Consider the following 19,169-nt stretch of genomic DNA (forward strand, 5'->3'; position numbering starts at 1 on the left):
ACCTGCCCAAGGTGGAGAATATTATAATGAGTAGGACAGGCCCTCCCTTGTACCTCCCAAAGGTGGAGATTATTATAATGAGACTGATGATCAATTTATCCTTACTATAAATATAACTGTCTTTCCTTTCCTTATTTGAGAGATACCTTTCCACTATTCTGGTTCTCTCCCTGCGGTCACCCACAGTATTGCAATAAAACTTGGGAAACTGAGTCACTGAGTCTTGTAATTCTTTTGGGACAACTCAGGATCAATTTGACCCCAAATTCCATCCCACATCAATAATAGTTACCTGTTTATAATCTTTTTAATGTATTGTTGCGCCTTCATAGCTAATATTATATTTTTTATCAATATTCTGTAGAATACTCACTAGTTTATATTTTCTCTGATTTGTCACCCTCATTTAGAGATCAAGGCCATATTTGTATCATAGAAATAATTTGGCAGTATCCCTGATTTTCCTATTTTTAAGAAGTATATGTAATATTGGAAATACAGTAATTGTTCTTTGATATCATTCACATGTAAATCCATTTGGTCTTATGTTTTTTGGGGGAGAGCTTATTTATGGTTTATTCAATTTGCTTTTCTGATAATGGGTTAAGTTCTCTATTTCTTGTTCTGTTCATTTATATCTTTGTAGATTTTTATCCATTCTTTTAAATTGTTAGGTTTGTTGATATATGTAATAGAGGGACTGGTCTGTGATCCCCAGTGCTTGGTTGGCCTGACTGTAGAAGTTTGTGATAGAGGAACAATTATCTATCTCAGATCATACAGAGTTATTCTATAACAGTTTCCTATTAGATTACTACATGGTGAAGAAAAAGCATTTTCACTGGCTGCTGGGCCATAACTGAGTGTTCATACAAAAGGCACTAACCAGTCAATTTGGTTTTGACTCTCTCTTTCTTGGTACTGATCAAGATGAGAGAAATTATTATTAATAACTAATATCTTGGGGAGATTCAGTGTTCCCTCCTTCTTTCAAAGTCCTGGCTCCCCCTTCTCCCACCTATTCTCCCTCCCTCCCAAATCCTTCTTGATGAGATTAAATTGACTCTCCTCAATCTTGTTTAGGCCCATCCAAACTTGCAAGGAATTTAATATAGGGTGGGGAAGCTCATTGTGGTCTATTCAAGATTGGGTGGAGACATCTTTTTGTCTAGATAGGAAGGCCTCTCCATCCAGGGAAGGGTCACTCAGCCTACCCATTGAAAAGGGTATACATTCTTTGAATTAATAGCCCATGGCTGGGGGTGATCTGCTATAGTCCTTCATTTTAATATGACCTACCTCTAGATTATGTTAGCCAATTTGATTTGATTGATATCTGATGAACTACCTAATGTTTCAAGAGTAAATAAGCTGTAAGCCCATCACCATGATTATCTTTGGTCTGAGAGAGACAGCTAATAACCATCCTTTTATTAATAAACTGTTGGTCTTGGGGCAGCTAGGTGGCGCAGTGGATAGAGCACCGGCCCTGGAGTCAGGAGTACCTGAGTTCAAATCCGGCCTCAGACACTTAACACTTACTAGCTGTGTGACCCTGGGCAAGTCACTTAACCCCAATTGCCTCACTAAAAAAATAAACAAATAAACAAATAAACTGTTGGTCTTATTGATAAAATAATTAAATTACCCAGAAACTGTTTCTCATAATTCTAATCGTCACAAAGGCAAAGAGACTACTCTCACCTTCTAAGTGGGAAAAGAGAGAATAAGTACTGTACCTACCCAGGTTGACATGAGCATATGATGAGGCTTTTTTCCCCCTTCTGTTTGTGTGGTGTTTCTTCCTCCTCTCCCCCTCATTCTTAAGTGAATGTCTTTGGGAGATGGAATGGAATAGGCTACAGCCTTTTACACTTCAAAATGTTAGAAGAGTAAGAATTAGGGGACAGCTAGGTAGTGCAGTGGATAAAGCACCGGCCCTGGATTCTGTAAGGGGCTAAAATTCTAGCTATGATGTCTAAAATCTATGAGTGGTCACCTTAAATTAGAAAACGTATAACACCAATCTTTGGGCATTAAGTATTTATTAAAGTATATTAGGGGTTGATAAAGAGAAACACGTGGATCAAGTATGAAATTTGCTTGATTTCCCTATCCTGCCTGTCTCTTGCTCCCCAGCCAAAGTCTCCCTCTGAAAGGACCCCTTGCTCCTCGGCTTCTCCCAGAAGCCTCCTGAGAAACCAGAAACAGGGCCGTACACACACACACACACACACACACACACACACACACACACACACACACACACAGAGTTCCAAGCTAATTGGCTGGTAGCTCTGACTGACAGGTCCCACAGGTGGTTCTATAGATGTAACTTCCGGATGCTAAAGTCACATGGTTTCTAAATCACATGGTTTCTCCTCATGGCGGAGCTTCCCTGCAATATTTTTCCCAGCAGGGGGTGTCATTCCAATTCTCACAATTTAGGTGGGCCTGAGTTCAAATTCGGCCTCAGATGCTTGACACTTACTAGCTGTGTGACCCTGGACAAATCACTTAACCTTCATTGCCCTGCAAAAGAAAAAGAAGAAGAAGAAGAGCAAGAATTCTTCTGGTCCAACAAATGAAAGTGCATATTAGTATTTTCCAGCAGTAGAGTCAACCCTGCCCCAAGAAATGACTTGCTTAACCCAGCCCAGAAGTGGATCAGCTCAGTAGTAAAGATGCTATTTCCTATGGAATGGAATTTGTCTAGTGGCTATGCCCCATTTGGAAGTGAATTTGGTAGGGTAAATACTTTGTAGGAGCCACTTGAATTTTGAACCTATTTTCCTCAGGTATCAAGATAGTAGGCACACCAATCAGACTACTTAAAAATTATTTTATAGAGCTAGAAAAAAATAATAACAAAATTCATCTGGAAGAACAAAAGGTCAAGAATATCAAGGGAACTAATGAAAAAGAAATGCACAGTAAGGTGGGCTAGCCATACCTAAGCTGAAGCTATACTATAAAGCAGCAGTCATCAAAACTATTTGGTACTGGCTAAGAAATAAAGTGGTGGATCAATGGAATAGTTTAGACACAGGAGGCACAGGAGTAAATGACTATAATAATCTACTGTTTGATAAACCCAAAGACTCCAGCTTCTGAGATAAGAACTCTATTTGACAAAAACTTATGGGAAAACTGGAAGATAATATGGCAGAAACTAGGCATAGACCAACATCTTACACTGTATACCAAAATAAGGTCAAAATAAGTATGTGATTTAAACATAAAGGTTATACCATAAGTAAATTAGGAGAGGAAGGAATAGTTTGACTCTCAGATCTATGGAGAGAAGAATTCATGACCAAACAAGGGATAGAGAATATTATGAAATGTGAAATGAATCATTTTGATTACATCAAATTAAAAAGGTTTTGTACAAATAGAAGCAATACAGCCAAAATTAGAAGGGAAGCAGAAAGGTGGGAAACAATTTTTATAGTCAGTGTTCCTGACAAAGGCCTCATTTCTAATATATATAGGGAACTAAATCAAATTTATAAGAATGCCAGTCATTCCCCAATTGAGAAATGGTCAAAGGATATGAACAGGCAGTTTTCAGATGAAGAAATCAAAATTATCTATTGCCATAAGAAAAAATGCTCTAAATTACTATTGATCAGAGAAATGCAAATTAAAACAACTCTGAGGTACCATCTCACATCTATCAGATTGGCTAATATGACAAAAAAGGAACATAATAAATGTTGGAGAACCTGTGGAAAAATTGGAACACTATTGTATTGTTGGTGGAGTTGTGAACTGATCCAACCATTCTGGAGAGCAATTTAGAACTATGTCCAAAGGTCTATAAGACTGTGCATACTCTTTGACCCAGTAATTCCACTACTAGGTCTGTATCCCAAAGAGATCATAGAAAAGGGAAAAGTACCCACATGTACGAACATATTTATAGCAGCTCTCTTTGCAGTGGCAAACAATTGGAAACCGAAGGCATGTACATCAATTGGGGAATGGCTAAACAAGTTGTGGTATATGAATGTAATGGAATACTATGAGCAAGCAGGCAGATTTCAGAGAAACCTGGAAAGACTTAAGTGGACTGATGCTGAGTGAAGTAAGGAGAACCAGTAGAACATTGTACACAGTAATAGCAACATTGTGATAGACTTGGCTCTTCTCAGCAGGGCAATGATGCAAGACAATTCTGAAGAACTGATAATGGAAAATGTTTTCCATATCCAGAAAAAAGAACCGTGGATTCTGAATGCAGATTGAGCCATACTATTTCTACTTTTTGGTTGTTTTTTCTTTTTTGAGGTTTTTTTCCCTTGTGTTCTGATTCTTCTTTCACAGCATGACTAATGTAGAAATATGCTTAATGTGATTGTACATATATAAACTCTATCAGATTGCTTTCTCTCTTGGGGAGGGGAGAGGGAAGGAAGGGAGGGAGAAAATTTTGGAATTAAAAATCTTATGAAGGCAAATGTTGAAAACTATTTTTACATGTAACTAGAAAATAATAAAATACCTTTATTATTAAAAAAAAGATAGCAGGGAGGACAATGTGGCTTTTGTTTTTTAGGGTGGTATTTTTGTTCTTTGGTTCTGGCTATATTTTTTCACTAAGTATCTCTCTTTTTTTTTTTTAAGTGAGGCAATTGGGGTTAAGTGACTTGCCCAGGGTCACACAGCTAGTAAGCGTCAAGTGTCTGAGGCTGGATTTGAACTCAGGTACTCCTGACTCCAGGGCCCGTGCTCTATCCACTGTGCCATCTAGCTGCCCCCTAAGTATCTCTTTGTAAAAAATAATTTATTAAATAATATTAGAGAACAAATTGCTGGATCACTAAATAATGTAGGCAAGATATTAACTAGTACTAGTGATATTAGGGAGAGCAGACTGGAATGGGGGCTTAATCCAATGGTATTAGAAGAATCCCACTACCCCTTTAGCACCCTGAAGGGGAGATGTTGTGCTGGGAACCCAATTTGCCAGTATGGGTGTGAGTTGAGATAAGGACCACCCAGAGTTTCTACTAGCTACACATATAATTGAACAAAATTATTTTCAATTTCCTTTGTTTCTTTTTCATTTATTATGATTTTTTAATTTTTTCATACTTCTAATTTTGTTTCTTCTCTTTCTCAAATCAGACTATTTTATGGTTAATCGATTTTATTAGTTTTTTGAGGGGGTAATGAGGGGTTAAGTGACTTGCCCAGGGTCACACAGCTAGTAAGTGTCAAGTGTCTAAGGCTGGATTTGAACTCAGGTCCTCCTGAATCCAGGGCCGGTGCTTTATCCACTGTGCCACCTAGCTGTCCTCTAGTTTTTTGTTTTGTTTTGTTTTGGTTTTTTTGCAGGGCAATTGGGGTTAAGTGACTTGTCCAGGGTCACACAGCTAGTAAGTGTTAAGAGTCTGAGGTCAGATTTTAACTCATGTCCTCCTGAATCCAGGGCTGGTGCTCTATCCACTGCACCACCTAGCTGCCCCAATTTTATTACTTTCTAAAAACAGCTTATAGTTTTTTCAATTCATTTTTTACTTTCAATATTGTTAACCTTTTTAAAAATTTTCATAATTTCTATTTTAATGTTTAGTTTTTAAAAACATTTGATATACCTTTTTTCCCTCGGGACTGCTTTGGCTGTATCCCAAATGTTTTGTTGTCTGTCATCCTTTTCTTCAATGAATATCCTATTGTTTCTACAATTTGTTGGTTAATCCATGAATTCTTTAGGATTAAATTACTTTAGTCCCCAATTATTTTTTAATCCTTTCTTAAGAACTACTTTACTGAATATAATTTTTATTTTGGTCAGTCAAGAATGTATTCAATATTTCTGCTTTTCTGTTTTGTTTATGAGGTTTTTATGTTCTAATTCATGATCAATCTTTGTAAAGTTGCAGTGAGTGTGTGTGTATTGATTTCTGTTACCATTTAGTAATTGCCAGAGAGCTATCATTTTTAACTTTTCTAACATTCTATTCATGTCTTTAACTTCTTATCTTTCTTATTATTTTGCCACATATGTCTACCTTTGAAAGAGGTACATTGATGTTTCCAGTCATTATATTTTACTATCTATTTCTCCCTTTGAATCAGTTTATTTTTCTTTTGAGTAGTTTGATGCTACTTATTTGCTGTTATTTTGGCATATGTTGAGCATTATTGCTAATCTATTGTTTATGGTGCCTTTAGGCATAAATTCTGTATCCCTATTTATCATCTTTACATAATCATTTCCATTTTTTACTGTTGTCTTATCTGAGATCACAATTGCTACCCCTGATTTTTTGGGTTTACCCAAAACATAATAAATTCTATTCTAGTCCCTTATTTCAACTTTGTATGAATTTTCATGTTTCAACATGTTTTTTGTAAAGAATATACTGTTGGATTCTGATTTCAAATCCATTTATGCTATCAATCAACCAATAATCATTTATTAAGTGTCTACAATGTGCCAGACACTGTTCTAAGTGTAGAGGATACAAAAAGAGGCAAAAGATGTTCCCTGGCCTCAAGGAGCTTACTATCTAAAAGGGGAGACAACATGTAAACAAATATACACAAAAGTAAGCTACAAACAAGATGCATAGGAAATAATTAATAGGGGGAAGCACTGGAATTAAGAAGTGTTAGGAAAGTCTTCCTGTAGAAGGTGGAATTTTAGTTGGGACTTAAAGGAAGCCAGGGGAGATCAGTAGTTGGACTGGAGGAGGGAAAGTGTTCCAGCATGAGGGACATCCAGAGAAAATGCCAAGAACTGAGAGATAGAGTGTCTTGTTTTTAGAATGAACGAACAGGAGATCAATGTCATTAGTTTTAAGAGTATGTGGAGGGGGGCAGCTAGATGGTACAGTGGATAGAGCACTGGCCCTAGAATCAGGAGGACCTGAGTTCAAATCCGGCCTCGGACACTTAACACTAGCTGTGTGACCCTGGGCAAGTCACTTAACCCCAATTGCCTCACTAAAAACAAAACAAACAAACAAAAAACAAAAAGAGTATGTGGAGGGCAGCTAGATGGCATGGTGGATAGAGCACTGGCCCTTGAGTCAGGAGTACCTGAATTCAAATCTGGCCTCAGACACTTAACACTTACTAGCTGTGTGACCCTGGGCAAGTCACTTAACCCCAATTGCCTCACTTAAAAAAAAAAAAAGAGTATATGGAAGGGAGTCAGTTATAAGAAGACTGGAAAAGTAGGAAAGGGCTAGGTTATGAAGGGCTCTGAAGGCTAAACAAAGCATTATGTATTTTTTCCTAGAAGTAATAGGAAGGCACTGGGGGAAGGGGGAAGGAGAGAGAGAGAGAGAGAGAGAGAGAGAGAGAGAGAGAGAGAGAGAGAGAGAGAGAGAGAGAGGGAGAGAGAGATGCTTGGACCTACATTTTATTTATTTAAAAAAAATTTTTTTTTCTGATAACAGTATTTTATTTTTTTCTAGTTACATGTAAAAATAGTTCTCAGGGGCAGCTAGGTGGAACAGTGGATAGAGCACCGGCCCTAGAGTCAGGAGTACCTGAGTTCAAATCCGGCCTCAGACACTTAACACTTACTAGCTGTGTGACCCTGGGCAAGTCACTTAACCCCAATTGCCTCACCAAAAAAAAAAAATAGTTCTTAACATTTATTTATACAAGCTTTCCAATTTCAGATTTTTCTCCCTCCCTCCCCTCCCTCCCCCCTCCCCTAGACAGCAGGTAATCTGATATAGGTTTTATATATAGATATAAAGATAAATCTCTCTCTATATATATATATATACACATAATAACATTAAACATATTTCTGCATTAGTCATGTTATAAGAGAAGAATCAGAGCAATGAGGAAAAACCTCAAAATAGAAAAACAGCACAAAAAGCAAAATAAATAGTATGGTTCAATCAGCATCTCTACTCCACAATTTTTTTTTTTTCTGGATTTGGAGATCCCCTTCCATCATGGGTCCCCTGGAGCTCTTCTGTACCATTGCATTGGTGAGAAGAATCTATGGACCTACATTTTAGAAAAATTACCTAAATAACTGAATGGAAGATGGATTGGAGTAGGAGAGACGTGACACAGACAGATACCAGCAGGATATTGTTATTATTTTCTGGGGGATTTTTAAGTGAATTTATTCTATTCATGTTTTTGGTTTTTTGGTTTTTTGGTTTTTGCTGGGCAATGAGGGCTAAGTGACTTGCCCAAGGTCACACAGCTAGTAAATGCCAAGTGTCTGAGGCTGGATTTGAACTCAGGTCCTCCCAAATCCAGGGCCAGTGCTCTATCCATTGCACCATCTAGCTGCCCCTCTATTCATGTTAAAGGTAATAATTGTTTATTGTTTTCCTTCATTCTATCCTCTTATATATTTCTTCCCTTTCCCTCTTTAGAATTATTCTGTTCCTCTAGACTTGTGTTCTGGATTTTACTGGATCCCTAAACTTTATTTTTTTCCACCTTTATTATTGATATCTTTTGTTTATTCATATTTACAACTTTTCTTTAAGGATTAGGACTTTCTTTTTCAGGGTGAGGTTCCGATATTCTTCCACAGTGGGCCTTTTTTGGGGCTTCCATTGATATTGTCTGAGGTTCTGTCACTTGTCTTCTCCTTTAGTTGTGTTTGCTGTATACAAAGTGCTGGTAGGTCTCAGGCGCATATACTCAAGTACAGAGTGCTGAACTTTCCTCTCTTGTTAAAGGCCATTCAGTTCTATGGCTCCAAACTCTTTAATCTACTAGGGGGGCAAAATGATCTCTGCCATCTTGGTTTGAACCTTGCTGCTTTTTAGTCTCTAGAAGGAGGTGTCAAATCCTCCTCTCTGGAGCACTTTGACCCTGAGATAATTTGACAACTCTGGGGTGTCCTTAATGGAACATTCTGAGACTGTGGGAAATGGTATTTTGCATGCTTCTCTGTCTGGTCCTCTTTCCTTAATGCCTTCACAGTTCTGGGTGTTCTCTTTTGCCAACCTAGGCTGGATCAAAGTACACACTATAGTTCCTTTCTTTATTCCTTAATTATTATTCTATTTTATCTTATTATGTCATACATGTGTGAGAATTAGGCTGTTCTTTTTTGTTGTTGTTGTTTTTTGTGGGGCAATGGGGGTTAAGTGACTTGCCCAGGGTCACACAGCTAGTGTCAAGTGTCTGAGGCCAGATTTGAACTCAGGTACTCCTGAATCCAGGGCTGGTGCTTTATCCACTGCACCACCTAGCCGCCTCATCACTCTGTTATCTTGACTCTAAATAAGATAATTAAAAGAGGGAGAGAATGTTAATTACTAGGTAGATCATGAAAGGCCTCATCTAGGAAGTGAGACCTGTTCTGTGTTTTGAAGGAAGGTAAGGATTCTCAATAGTCAATATTTGTTAAGTACCTACTATGTGCTAGTGCTCTAGGCACTGGATTCTACTGGTAGGGATATGCAAAGATCACATTCTAGACATGGTGGACCCCTTGTGCTAAGGAACAGAGATGGGAGATGGAATATGGTGTATAAGAAACACCAAGTAAGCTGATTTTGGGGGTAGAGAGTGCATAAAGGGGAATAATAGAAAAGAAAAGAAAAGGTAGGTGGAAGTAATTATAAACTGCTTTAAATATCAGGCTGAGTTAATTTCATGATTTTAGTAATAAATACAGAAAAATTTTTTTTGTCAGACACAACACCCATTCCTATTAAACAAACAAAACAGAAAGCACAGGAATAACTTGAGCTTTTCTTAATAAGTGGTAGAACTAACAGTCACATTATTTGTAATGGGAATAAACTAGATGCCTATCCAATAAGATCAGAGGTAAAAGATGTCTTTCATCACCATTATTCCTTAATGTAGTGCTAGAACTGCTAGCTATAGTGATAAGACAGGAAAAAGACATTAGAGGAATAAGCACAGGCAAAGAGGAGACAAAATTATTGCTTTTTGCATGATATTTTGTTTTCTTACAGAGCCATAGTCAACTAAAAACAATAAACAATTTTAGCAGAGATACCAAAGACAAAATAAGTCCATTCAAATCATCAACATTTCTATACATTATCCACAAAATTCATCAAGAAGAGATAGAAAAATTGAAATTTCACTTAAAATGACTACAGAAAATATAAAATACTTGGAAGTCTACCTGCTAAAATATACACTAGAACTACATGGAACATACACTGGAACAATTACAAAAAAATTCTTTTCACAAATAAAAGACAAATCTAAATAATTGGAGAAATATTAATTACTTATGGATAGAGCAAGCATATATAATAAAATGATAATACCACCTAAATTAGTTTACTTATAAAGTGCCTTATAAATCAAACTATGAAAGGATCAATCTACAGATGCTGAAAAAGTGATAAAATTAATCTGGAAGAACAAAAGGTAAAGAACATTAATTTTTTTTTAAGTGGGAAGGAAGGGGGACTAATAGTACCAGATCACAAACTATACTACAGAACAGTAATCATCAAAACAATTTGGTACTGGCTAAAAAATTGAGAGGTTGATCAGTGCAATAGATTAGATTCATAATATACAGCAGCAAACAAATATAATAGCCTAGTGTTTGATAAGTCCAAAGATCCCATGAGAACTCACTATTCAATAAAACCTGTTGGGAAAAGTCAAAGACAGTCTGGAAAAATTAGTTATAGGTTAATATTTTACCTCACATACCACAATAATCTTTAAATTAATATATCATATATAAAGGATATATAAAGTATGATATCACAAACAAATTTTAGGAGCAAAGAAGAAATTATCTGTCTATTCTACAGACGGGAAAAGTATGTGAATAAAAAAAGATATACAGGTCATAGAAGGCAAAATGGACAATTTTAGTTACATAAAATAGGGAAAAAATCTTTGAAACAAGTTTTCCTGATAAAGGCCTCATTTCTAAGATATAAGAAACAAATTCAAATTTATAAGGATAACAGCCAGTCCTCAATTGATAAGTGGTCAAAGAATATGAACAGCCAATTTCAGAGGAAGAAATCAAAACTATCAATGACCATATAAAATATTCTAAATAATTAATAATTAGAGAAATAAAAATTAAAACATCTCTGAGGTTCCACTTTACATCCATCCGATTAGCAAATTAAAGAAAAAAAATTACAAAGGCTGGCAGGGCTGTGGGAAAATAGGCACATCAATACTCTGTTGGTAGAACTGTGAACTGCTCTAGCTAATCTGGAAAGAAATTTGGAACTATTTCCAAAGAGCTATTAAACTTTGTATGAGTGTTAACTCACTCCTAAGTGTATACACCCAAAAAGCTTGAAGAAAGGAAAAAAAGACCCATATATATACCAAAATATTTACATGAGTGTGTGTGTGTGTGTGTGTGTGTGTGTGTGTGTGTGTGTGTGTGAGAGAGAGAGAGAGAGAGAGAGAGAGAGAGAGAGAGAGATGGATGGCAAAATTGGAAACTGGAGTCTTCATCAACTGGGAAATGGCTGAATAAGTTATAGTATGTGAATGTGATGGACTAATATTGTGTTCTAAGAAATGATGAATAGGATGGTTTCATTGAAACCTGGAGAGACTTGTATGAGCTGATGGGGAATGATCAGAACCAGGAGAGCAATTTATGCAATAACAACAGTATTGTAAAGACCATCAACTTTGAGAGTCTTAGTAACTCTTATCAAAACAACAAATAACCACAATTCCAGAGGACGCTTAATGAAACAGGCTACTCACCTGATAAAGGGGTGATGGACTCAGAGTGCTGATGGAAGCATATTTCTTATGGACACAGCCAAAGCAGGCATTTGTTTTGCTTAACATACTTTACAGGTATGTTACCTGAGCATTCCCCCCACCCCCACCCCCTGCATTCTCAATAAGGGGGTAGAAGGAGATGGGAGGGAGAGAAGGAAGATCTCTGTTGAAATAAAAATTCTAATTAAAAAAATCAGGTTGACTTTGTATTTTGTCCTAGAACTAACAGGGAATCACTGATGACATCGGAGTAGTGGAGTTACCAATTTTATAGCTGTGTGCAGGATGGATTAATGAAAAGAGATTCTGAAAGTAGGGAGACAAATCAGGATACCTTAGTCTATATAAGAGGTGATGAGGGCCTGAACTAGCAATTCCAACTTATGTATATAAACTCATCATTAAAATGAGCATATATGTAAACAACATTTAAATTATAAATTGCCATGTCAATGTAAGCTACTTTTTTTTTTTATTCTTCCACCAGACATACTCTTATTCCCAAATTCTATATAACTGCTTAAAGGCACCACCATTTGCTGGTCACTCAAAATAATGGAATCTTGGAGTTAAGGAGATTCTATAGCCCAGTCTATACACCATTTCCAAGAAACAATCATATGGCCTCCAATGATGTGGAACCTACCACATCCTGAGGAAAGTCTTTCCATTTTTGTTTAGCTCTAACAGTTTTTCTTATATCAAGTTAAAAACTGCCTTTTTTTTTTTTGTGGGGCAACAGGGGATAAGTGACTTGCCCAGGGTCACACAGCTAGTAAAGTGTCTGAGGCTGGATTTGAACTCAGTTCTTCCTGAATCCAGGGCCAGTGCTTTATCCACTGCACCACCTAGCTACCCCCAAAACTGCTTCTTTGTAATTTTAATTTTATCTATATTTTATAGAATTCTGTCGAGAACCCAAGTTTAATTTATTGGCCTCTCATTTGTAGATTCCTCCCATTCATTTTTCCACTCTAAAAATTGAGGCATTTGCTTGCCTTTAATCCCATGGCACTCTCCATTTGGTCTTTATAATTATTCACATATCATCAACAATGTCTTGGCAATCACATCTGCCATTTTTTTTGGCAATACTCCAAGATGTAGTTCATCTGAGTCTGGTGACTTGAATTTAAGGAAGGTAGATAGATACACCTTACTTTTGGAGAAGTTTCAGTTCTCCTTTTTTTTTTTTTTTTTACTAGCTGCCCCCAGTTCTCCTTTTCTTAATTACTCTTCTAATCTTTCCAAACTGAAAATTATTTTCTTTAATATACAAAATAGAAGTAAAATAATTAGGTTTTTTTATAAAGTTAAAGTTAAGTTTAGAAGATGTTTTCAGAAATAACTGTGATGTAAAAGCAAAGGGCATCAATAAGATGCATTTAGGGGCAGCTAGGTGATGCAATGGATAGAGCATCGATCATGGATTCAGGAGGACCGGAGTTTAAATCCAGCCTCAGACACTTGACACTTACTAGCTGTGTGACCCTGGGCAAGTCACTTAACCCCAATTGCCTCACCAAAAAAAACCAAAACCAAAACCAAACAATTAAGATGTATTTATATTTTAAAAGTTATATTTTGTTGGGATAGTAATATAATTTTACTTTATAAATAAAAGCAAACTCTGGCCTGGCTAAAAAATAGAGAGGAAGATCAGTGGAATAGGTTAGGCACACAAAACACAGCAGTAAATTAATAGAGCATCATCCTGTTTGATAAACCCAAATACTCCAGGAAAAAACTGCTGGGAAAACTGGAAAATAGTATGGCAGAAACTAGGCACAGACCAACATCTTATAACATACACCAAAGTAAAGTCAAAATGGGTACAAGATCTAGACATAAAGGCTGATACCATAGGTAAATTAGAAAAGGAAAGAATAGTTTACTTGTCAGAACTATGGAGAGGGGAAAAATTTATGACCAAAGATGAGAAGAGAACATTATGAAATGCAGAGTGGATCATTTTGACTACATGAAATTAAAAAGTTTTTGCACAAATAAAACCAATGCAAACAAGATTAGAAGGAAAACAGAAGGCTGGGAAACAATTTTTATAGAAAGTGTATTGGGTAAAGGCCTTGTATCTTAAATATATAGAGAACTGAATCAAATATATAAGAATACAGGTCATTCCCCAGTTGATATGAACAGGCAGTTGTCAGATGATGAAATCAAAACTATCTACAGCCATATGAAAAAAAGAGAAATGCGAATTAAAATTACTCTGAGGTACCACCCCACACCTATCCAACTGACCAATATGACAAAAAAGGAGAATGATAAATGTTGGATGTGGGAAAATTGGAACACTAATGCATTGTTGGTGGAGCTGTGAACTGATCCAATAGCTGTGTGACCCTGGGCAAGTCACTTAACCCCAATTGCCTCACTAAAAACAAACAAACAAACAAAAAACTCCCACAGTTAACAGAGGTGGTATATAGAAACTTTGTAAGATTCAAGAAAGGTGTTCATAATAACTGAGGGTCACAATTATACTTTATTTCTGAAAATGCCATTATCCACTGAAAATATTATAGTCTGGGCAGAAGAAGATACGAATAATTATTTTTGCAAATGTGTAGGGATTATACTGTATTGGGATTATACTGTATTGAAGTGTCTTAGCATGTCATATACATTGTTACATAAATTATTAAATTGATAAAGAAACAAATTTAAGGATGCACCTCTACTGGGGATAGCTAAGTGGTACAGTGGATAGATTTCTGGGCCTGAAGTCAGGAAGAATCATCTGTTTAAATATGTCCTCAGATACTTACTAGCTATGTGACCCTGGGCAAGTCACTTAACCCTGTTTGCCTCAATTTACTTGTCTGTAAAATGAGTTGGAGAAGGAAATGACAAACCATTCCAGTATCTCTGCCAAGAAAAACCCAAATGGGGTCACAAAGAGTCAGGTGTTACTGAACAACAACTGAAGCTTAATTTTATCTTTTTGGGGGTATATTTTCATATATTCACCCCCAAATTCAACAACTTCTTTGATTTAAAAATGTTTTACATTGATGTAATTTCTTAGAAACAAAGATAGGCGTATCAGAGACTCACTTTGAGATACAAGGCAGCTAGTGGATAAAGCACTGGCCCTGGATTCAGGAGGATCTGAGTTCAAATTCGGCCTCAGACACTTGATACTTACTAGTTGTGTGACCCTGGGCAAATCACTTAACCCTCGTTGCCCTGCAAAAAGAAATAGAGAGACAGAGACAGAGACAGAGAGACAGAGAGAGATACAAGGTCAAAAACAATCTGACAAATTCAGGCCTAATCCCAGATTTTTATCTCTAAACCATAGCTACACAAGGACCAGAAGGGTATCACATCAATAGTCTCTTTTCTGAGGATCTCACAGACTCTTAGGGAAGAGACTTAAACTCACTCCATAGTTAGACCAATTCACTGCTTGGTAGATGGTTTGCTGCTATTGACTTTTTTTTTTTTTAGTGAGGCAATTGGGGTTAAGTGACTTGCCCAGGGTCACACAGCTAGTAAGTGTTAAGTGTCTGAGGCTGGATTTGAACTCAGGTTCTCCTGACTCCAGGGTCGGTGCTCTATCCACTGCGCCACCTAGCTGCCCCATGCTATTGACTTTTATAAGCTAGCTTGTCTGCCTTCATGGAGATGGGCATTGGTTGAAGAGGACATGCTCTTTCTGCATTGTCACAGCAGTTATTCATTATTTTACATACTTCCCCACAAGTGTGGCTTTCACAACCTGCTAGTGGTCCTGTTTATTTTCTGTCATAAAAATGAATGTCTGCCTGAGTTCAAATCTGGCCTCAGACACTTAACACTTGCTAGCAGTGTGACCCTGGGCAAGTCACTTAACCCCAATTGCCTCACTTAAAAAAAAAAAAAAATGAATGTCTGCGAAGAGGGGAGCCCTTTTGCTCTAAGCCTACTATCATTGGCATTCAAAAATCACCTTTCACTCTTCCTTCCCTCTCAATGCCCATATTCAATCAGTTTCTGAAGGCTGATGGGAATAAAGAAGTTTGGGATTTAGCTCCAGCTCTGAAACTGAATTTAGCTGTTTGATGGTACCTATATCACTTAGCCTGTTTAGGCTTCTCTTTCCTCATCTGTAAAATGGGAGTAATAATCCTTGCACTACCTTCTTCATAGAGGAGGCTTAGTACTTTGTAAATTGTTAAGCAGTATAAAAATATAGGCAACAATTATTATACTCAGCCATTTTCAATTCCTCTTCTATTCCCACAACCATCCTAGTTTAAGTTTATAAAAAATAACAATAGCTGACATTTATATGGCATTTTAAAGCTTACAGTGATTTACAAATGTTATCTCCTTTGATCCTTAAATGACCCTGTGAGATAGGTAGTAGAAATATTACTGTACCTCATTTTAAAGATAAGGAATTAGAATATTAGAGAATTTAAGTGGCTTGTTTCTGGTCACAGAACTATTAAACATATACCAGAGGTTTCCAAAGTGTAGTCTGTGAAGCCATTTGATAGCTAGCTAGCTAGCTAGATGATAGACAGACAGATAGATAGATAGATATAGGTGTATATATGCATATATATAATATATATTTATATTTCCCAAATGCCAAATATTATATACTTTATATCCCTTTCTCAGTCTTTTAACACACAGTAGGTGTTTAATAAATGCTAGCTGAATGAATGAATGGATGGATGAAATCTTTAAACTGAAGGTTTTCCTCTCCCTTATGTCTCAGGATTTATCTGCACTCTCCAAGTTTTACTTAATTCACCTGTTTGGGAAATAGCTTCTATAAATAAACAGTTTCTGTTTCATGAATGATTTACTCTTCATATTTATACTACCTTGGTCTTGTGTCTAGGCCACCACAGGTTAGATTACTTAGAAATTTGAATTTAGTTGGTATTCAAATCCTTAGCCACCAAGTCTTAGTCTGAAGGGGAAACCCCCTTATGAAAAACCTCAGAACACAATGCACTGTTTGATATTTAGCTGCTGTTGTTACTACATTTGCTAGGGGCAACTTAACAAGACTTTTCCTGTCCATTCTTACTATTTTTTTTTTATGGTTCTCCAGTTTTGGGGGATAGTGATACAGATGGTACAAAGGTGCTTCCAAAATGAATATTTTGACAATTTGCTGTATGCTTGCAAACCCTGCCACCTTCGATGTTCCAACACCCCCTCTTTGGTGTGTCAGAGTTATTGTAATGCAAGTAAGTAATGGAATATTTCTCTTGCATTTATTTATTAGCTTGCTATGCAGGTTCTGTCTTTGTTCCAAGTAAAATACATAAGGAAGACAGTGACATTTTCTAAATAATACATGATAATGACAGATTGTAATGATTAAAACCAACAGAAATTATTCAAAGTAGAACTGAATGCATTTATTGAATCTTATCAGCAAAATATAGTTTATCAATTATAAAAACAGAGGGTTATTTAGATTATAGAAAGTCAATACTGATCAAGAAGAGAAATTTGACAAATTATGTTATATTTAAATTGTTTGTATTTTGTCTTGTCTTCATTATATCTGCCATTGTCTATTGATAAAGGTACTACCAGTTCCCTGAAAATCACAGATGTGAGTCTTTGGATCTGCTTAGGTGTGGGAATAATTTCATCTTTGACAATTTTCTTTCTAATACTTATCCTGAAGAAAATGAGCCCTGAGAGATCAAACGATGACTTAGAAAATACAGGTACAAAGTGTGATGAGTTTAATTTTAAATCTTTTTGAAACCTAACTTCATGGGATGGCAGTTGTGACTTTCAATTTTTTCTTTTTCTTTTTTGTCTGTGGAACTTTAAGTCATAAATCTTTTGAGTGCATTGGTGAATGAGTTAATTCGCTCAAATTCTGCAGAACAACATTCATTTCTACTGTATTCATTATGATGTTGATAGCACCCACGCCTTCCTCCAAAATCTTTCCATAAGGGATGACTATCAAAGAACAGAAGTATTTTTCAGGAAACATTGGTATCTTTGGCAAATCTGACAGACTGATTAATACTATACTAGGAGAAATTGCCAGCCCTACCCCTTGGTATCAGGAAAAGGGTATCTGGCTACATCCATATATTTTTAATACAAATTTAAGTGATTCACTTGCATAAAAGTACTTAAGTCTTCACTGAGGAAGACTGCTCAAGTCAATTCTTTTGGATATCAAGCCTCCTTGGTCTAAAGTTTTCTAGTGAAGGACTGGCAATAGAGTATTCATTGTCTTACTTAAGAACTCTTTATGAAAGAAATATTAAGGCTTAGGTTTCCACCTCTGTCCATGGACTGATCCTTAAACATGTTAGTCAGTTTCCCAACTTTTTTAGTTAGTGCTTAATTTGTAAAACATGCATCTATTTATTTATAATAGAACTAGGGAAGTGAGACATCTGTTCCACTTCTTTTACTTTCATTGGTTAGAGTATTTTGGACAGGTGGGAAATAGTGTTTTATGAGGGGTTTTTATAATTTTTAAAATAGAATTACTCCAGGGGAATGTCAGGGAAAGTATTAAGATTTTTTTCACATGTGTATAATGTAAACATAATGGAGACTTTCTTTCATTACATTCTCAATGCATATTCCTTTTTAAAAAATCCATTAACTTAAACAATGTAGATTGAATGAATGTTGGCTTGTCTCTAGCTCCAGATTTTGACATTGTGTAATGTATACTTACAGAGGATTCTGGTCTTGTTAAGAACTTAAGGCTTACCATGCAAAGACCACTTTGTGGAAAGATGTACTTTCTCAGTGATATAATAAGGCCTCAGTGTTAAAGCCTATGATAAATAATGCTATACTTGTTTATGTCTTTGCAGAGCCAAAAGCTGAGCTACAGGAGATTACTAAAGTTGATCTTGATTAGAGTGAGAATGACAAAACTGGAATTCTCCCTACAAGCAGTACCACTATGACATACATAGTAAAAGAATGCAATTGTAAAGACTGTAATCTACACAAAGAAGACACAACCTTAGATATACCCTTCCCAATCCCAGCCATGGAAGAAGGAGCAACTGTTCTTGTCACTACAAAAACAAATGATTTTTGCAAGAGTTTACCAGGTTCCATGAATGACACTTTCATGGGGATATGGAAATCAATTTTCACAACATAATGACCCAGTTTGACTGGGATAGTGCCACTTGAAAAATTTATGTCCATAAACAGAGTGATGCACCACATCCTTTTATAATAGTTGCTGTCATCCGTTATCAATATAACTATTTTTTTTTCATTTTAGAATCTCTATCTTGATTTCTCTACTTTTTGCTTGAGAGCCAACTACAAAAAGCTCCTCTATTTCATTAATGTATTCTCTATTCACTAAGAAAAAGGAGCAATGTGTCAGTTTCAAGTTGCTTGTTTTGTATTTGTGTATTTACTCAAAATTCACTTTACACAGTAGAAAAATAAACTGAACATCCCAGGACAGGTTTAAA

The 19,169-nt window shown here is 36.2% G+C and overlaps 1 protein-coding gene across 1 annotated transcript; it reads left to right on the forward strand.

Annotated features, from left to right (window-relative positions):
- Nucleotides 1-16,807: 16,807 nt before the first annotated feature.
- TNFRSF17 (TNF receptor superfamily member 17) lies at nucleotides 16,808-18,844 on the forward strand. The gene is given in 3 exon segments (XM_043975585.1): nucleotides 16,808-16,928; nucleotides 17,274-17,420; nucleotides 18,546-18,844. Coding segments are annotated over 3 exon segments (564 nt in total). The 5' UTR covers nucleotides 16,808-16,810.
- Nucleotides 18,845-19,169: the final 325 nt, after the last annotated feature.

The sequence above is a fragment of the Dromiciops gliroides genome, chromosome 1 (genome assembly GCF_019393635.1).
Source record: "Dromiciops gliroides isolate mDroGli1 chromosome 1, mDroGli1.pri, whole genome shotgun sequence".
Classification (NCBI taxonomy): Eukaryota; Metazoa; Chordata; class Mammalia; order Microbiotheria; family Microbiotheriidae; genus Dromiciops; species Dromiciops gliroides.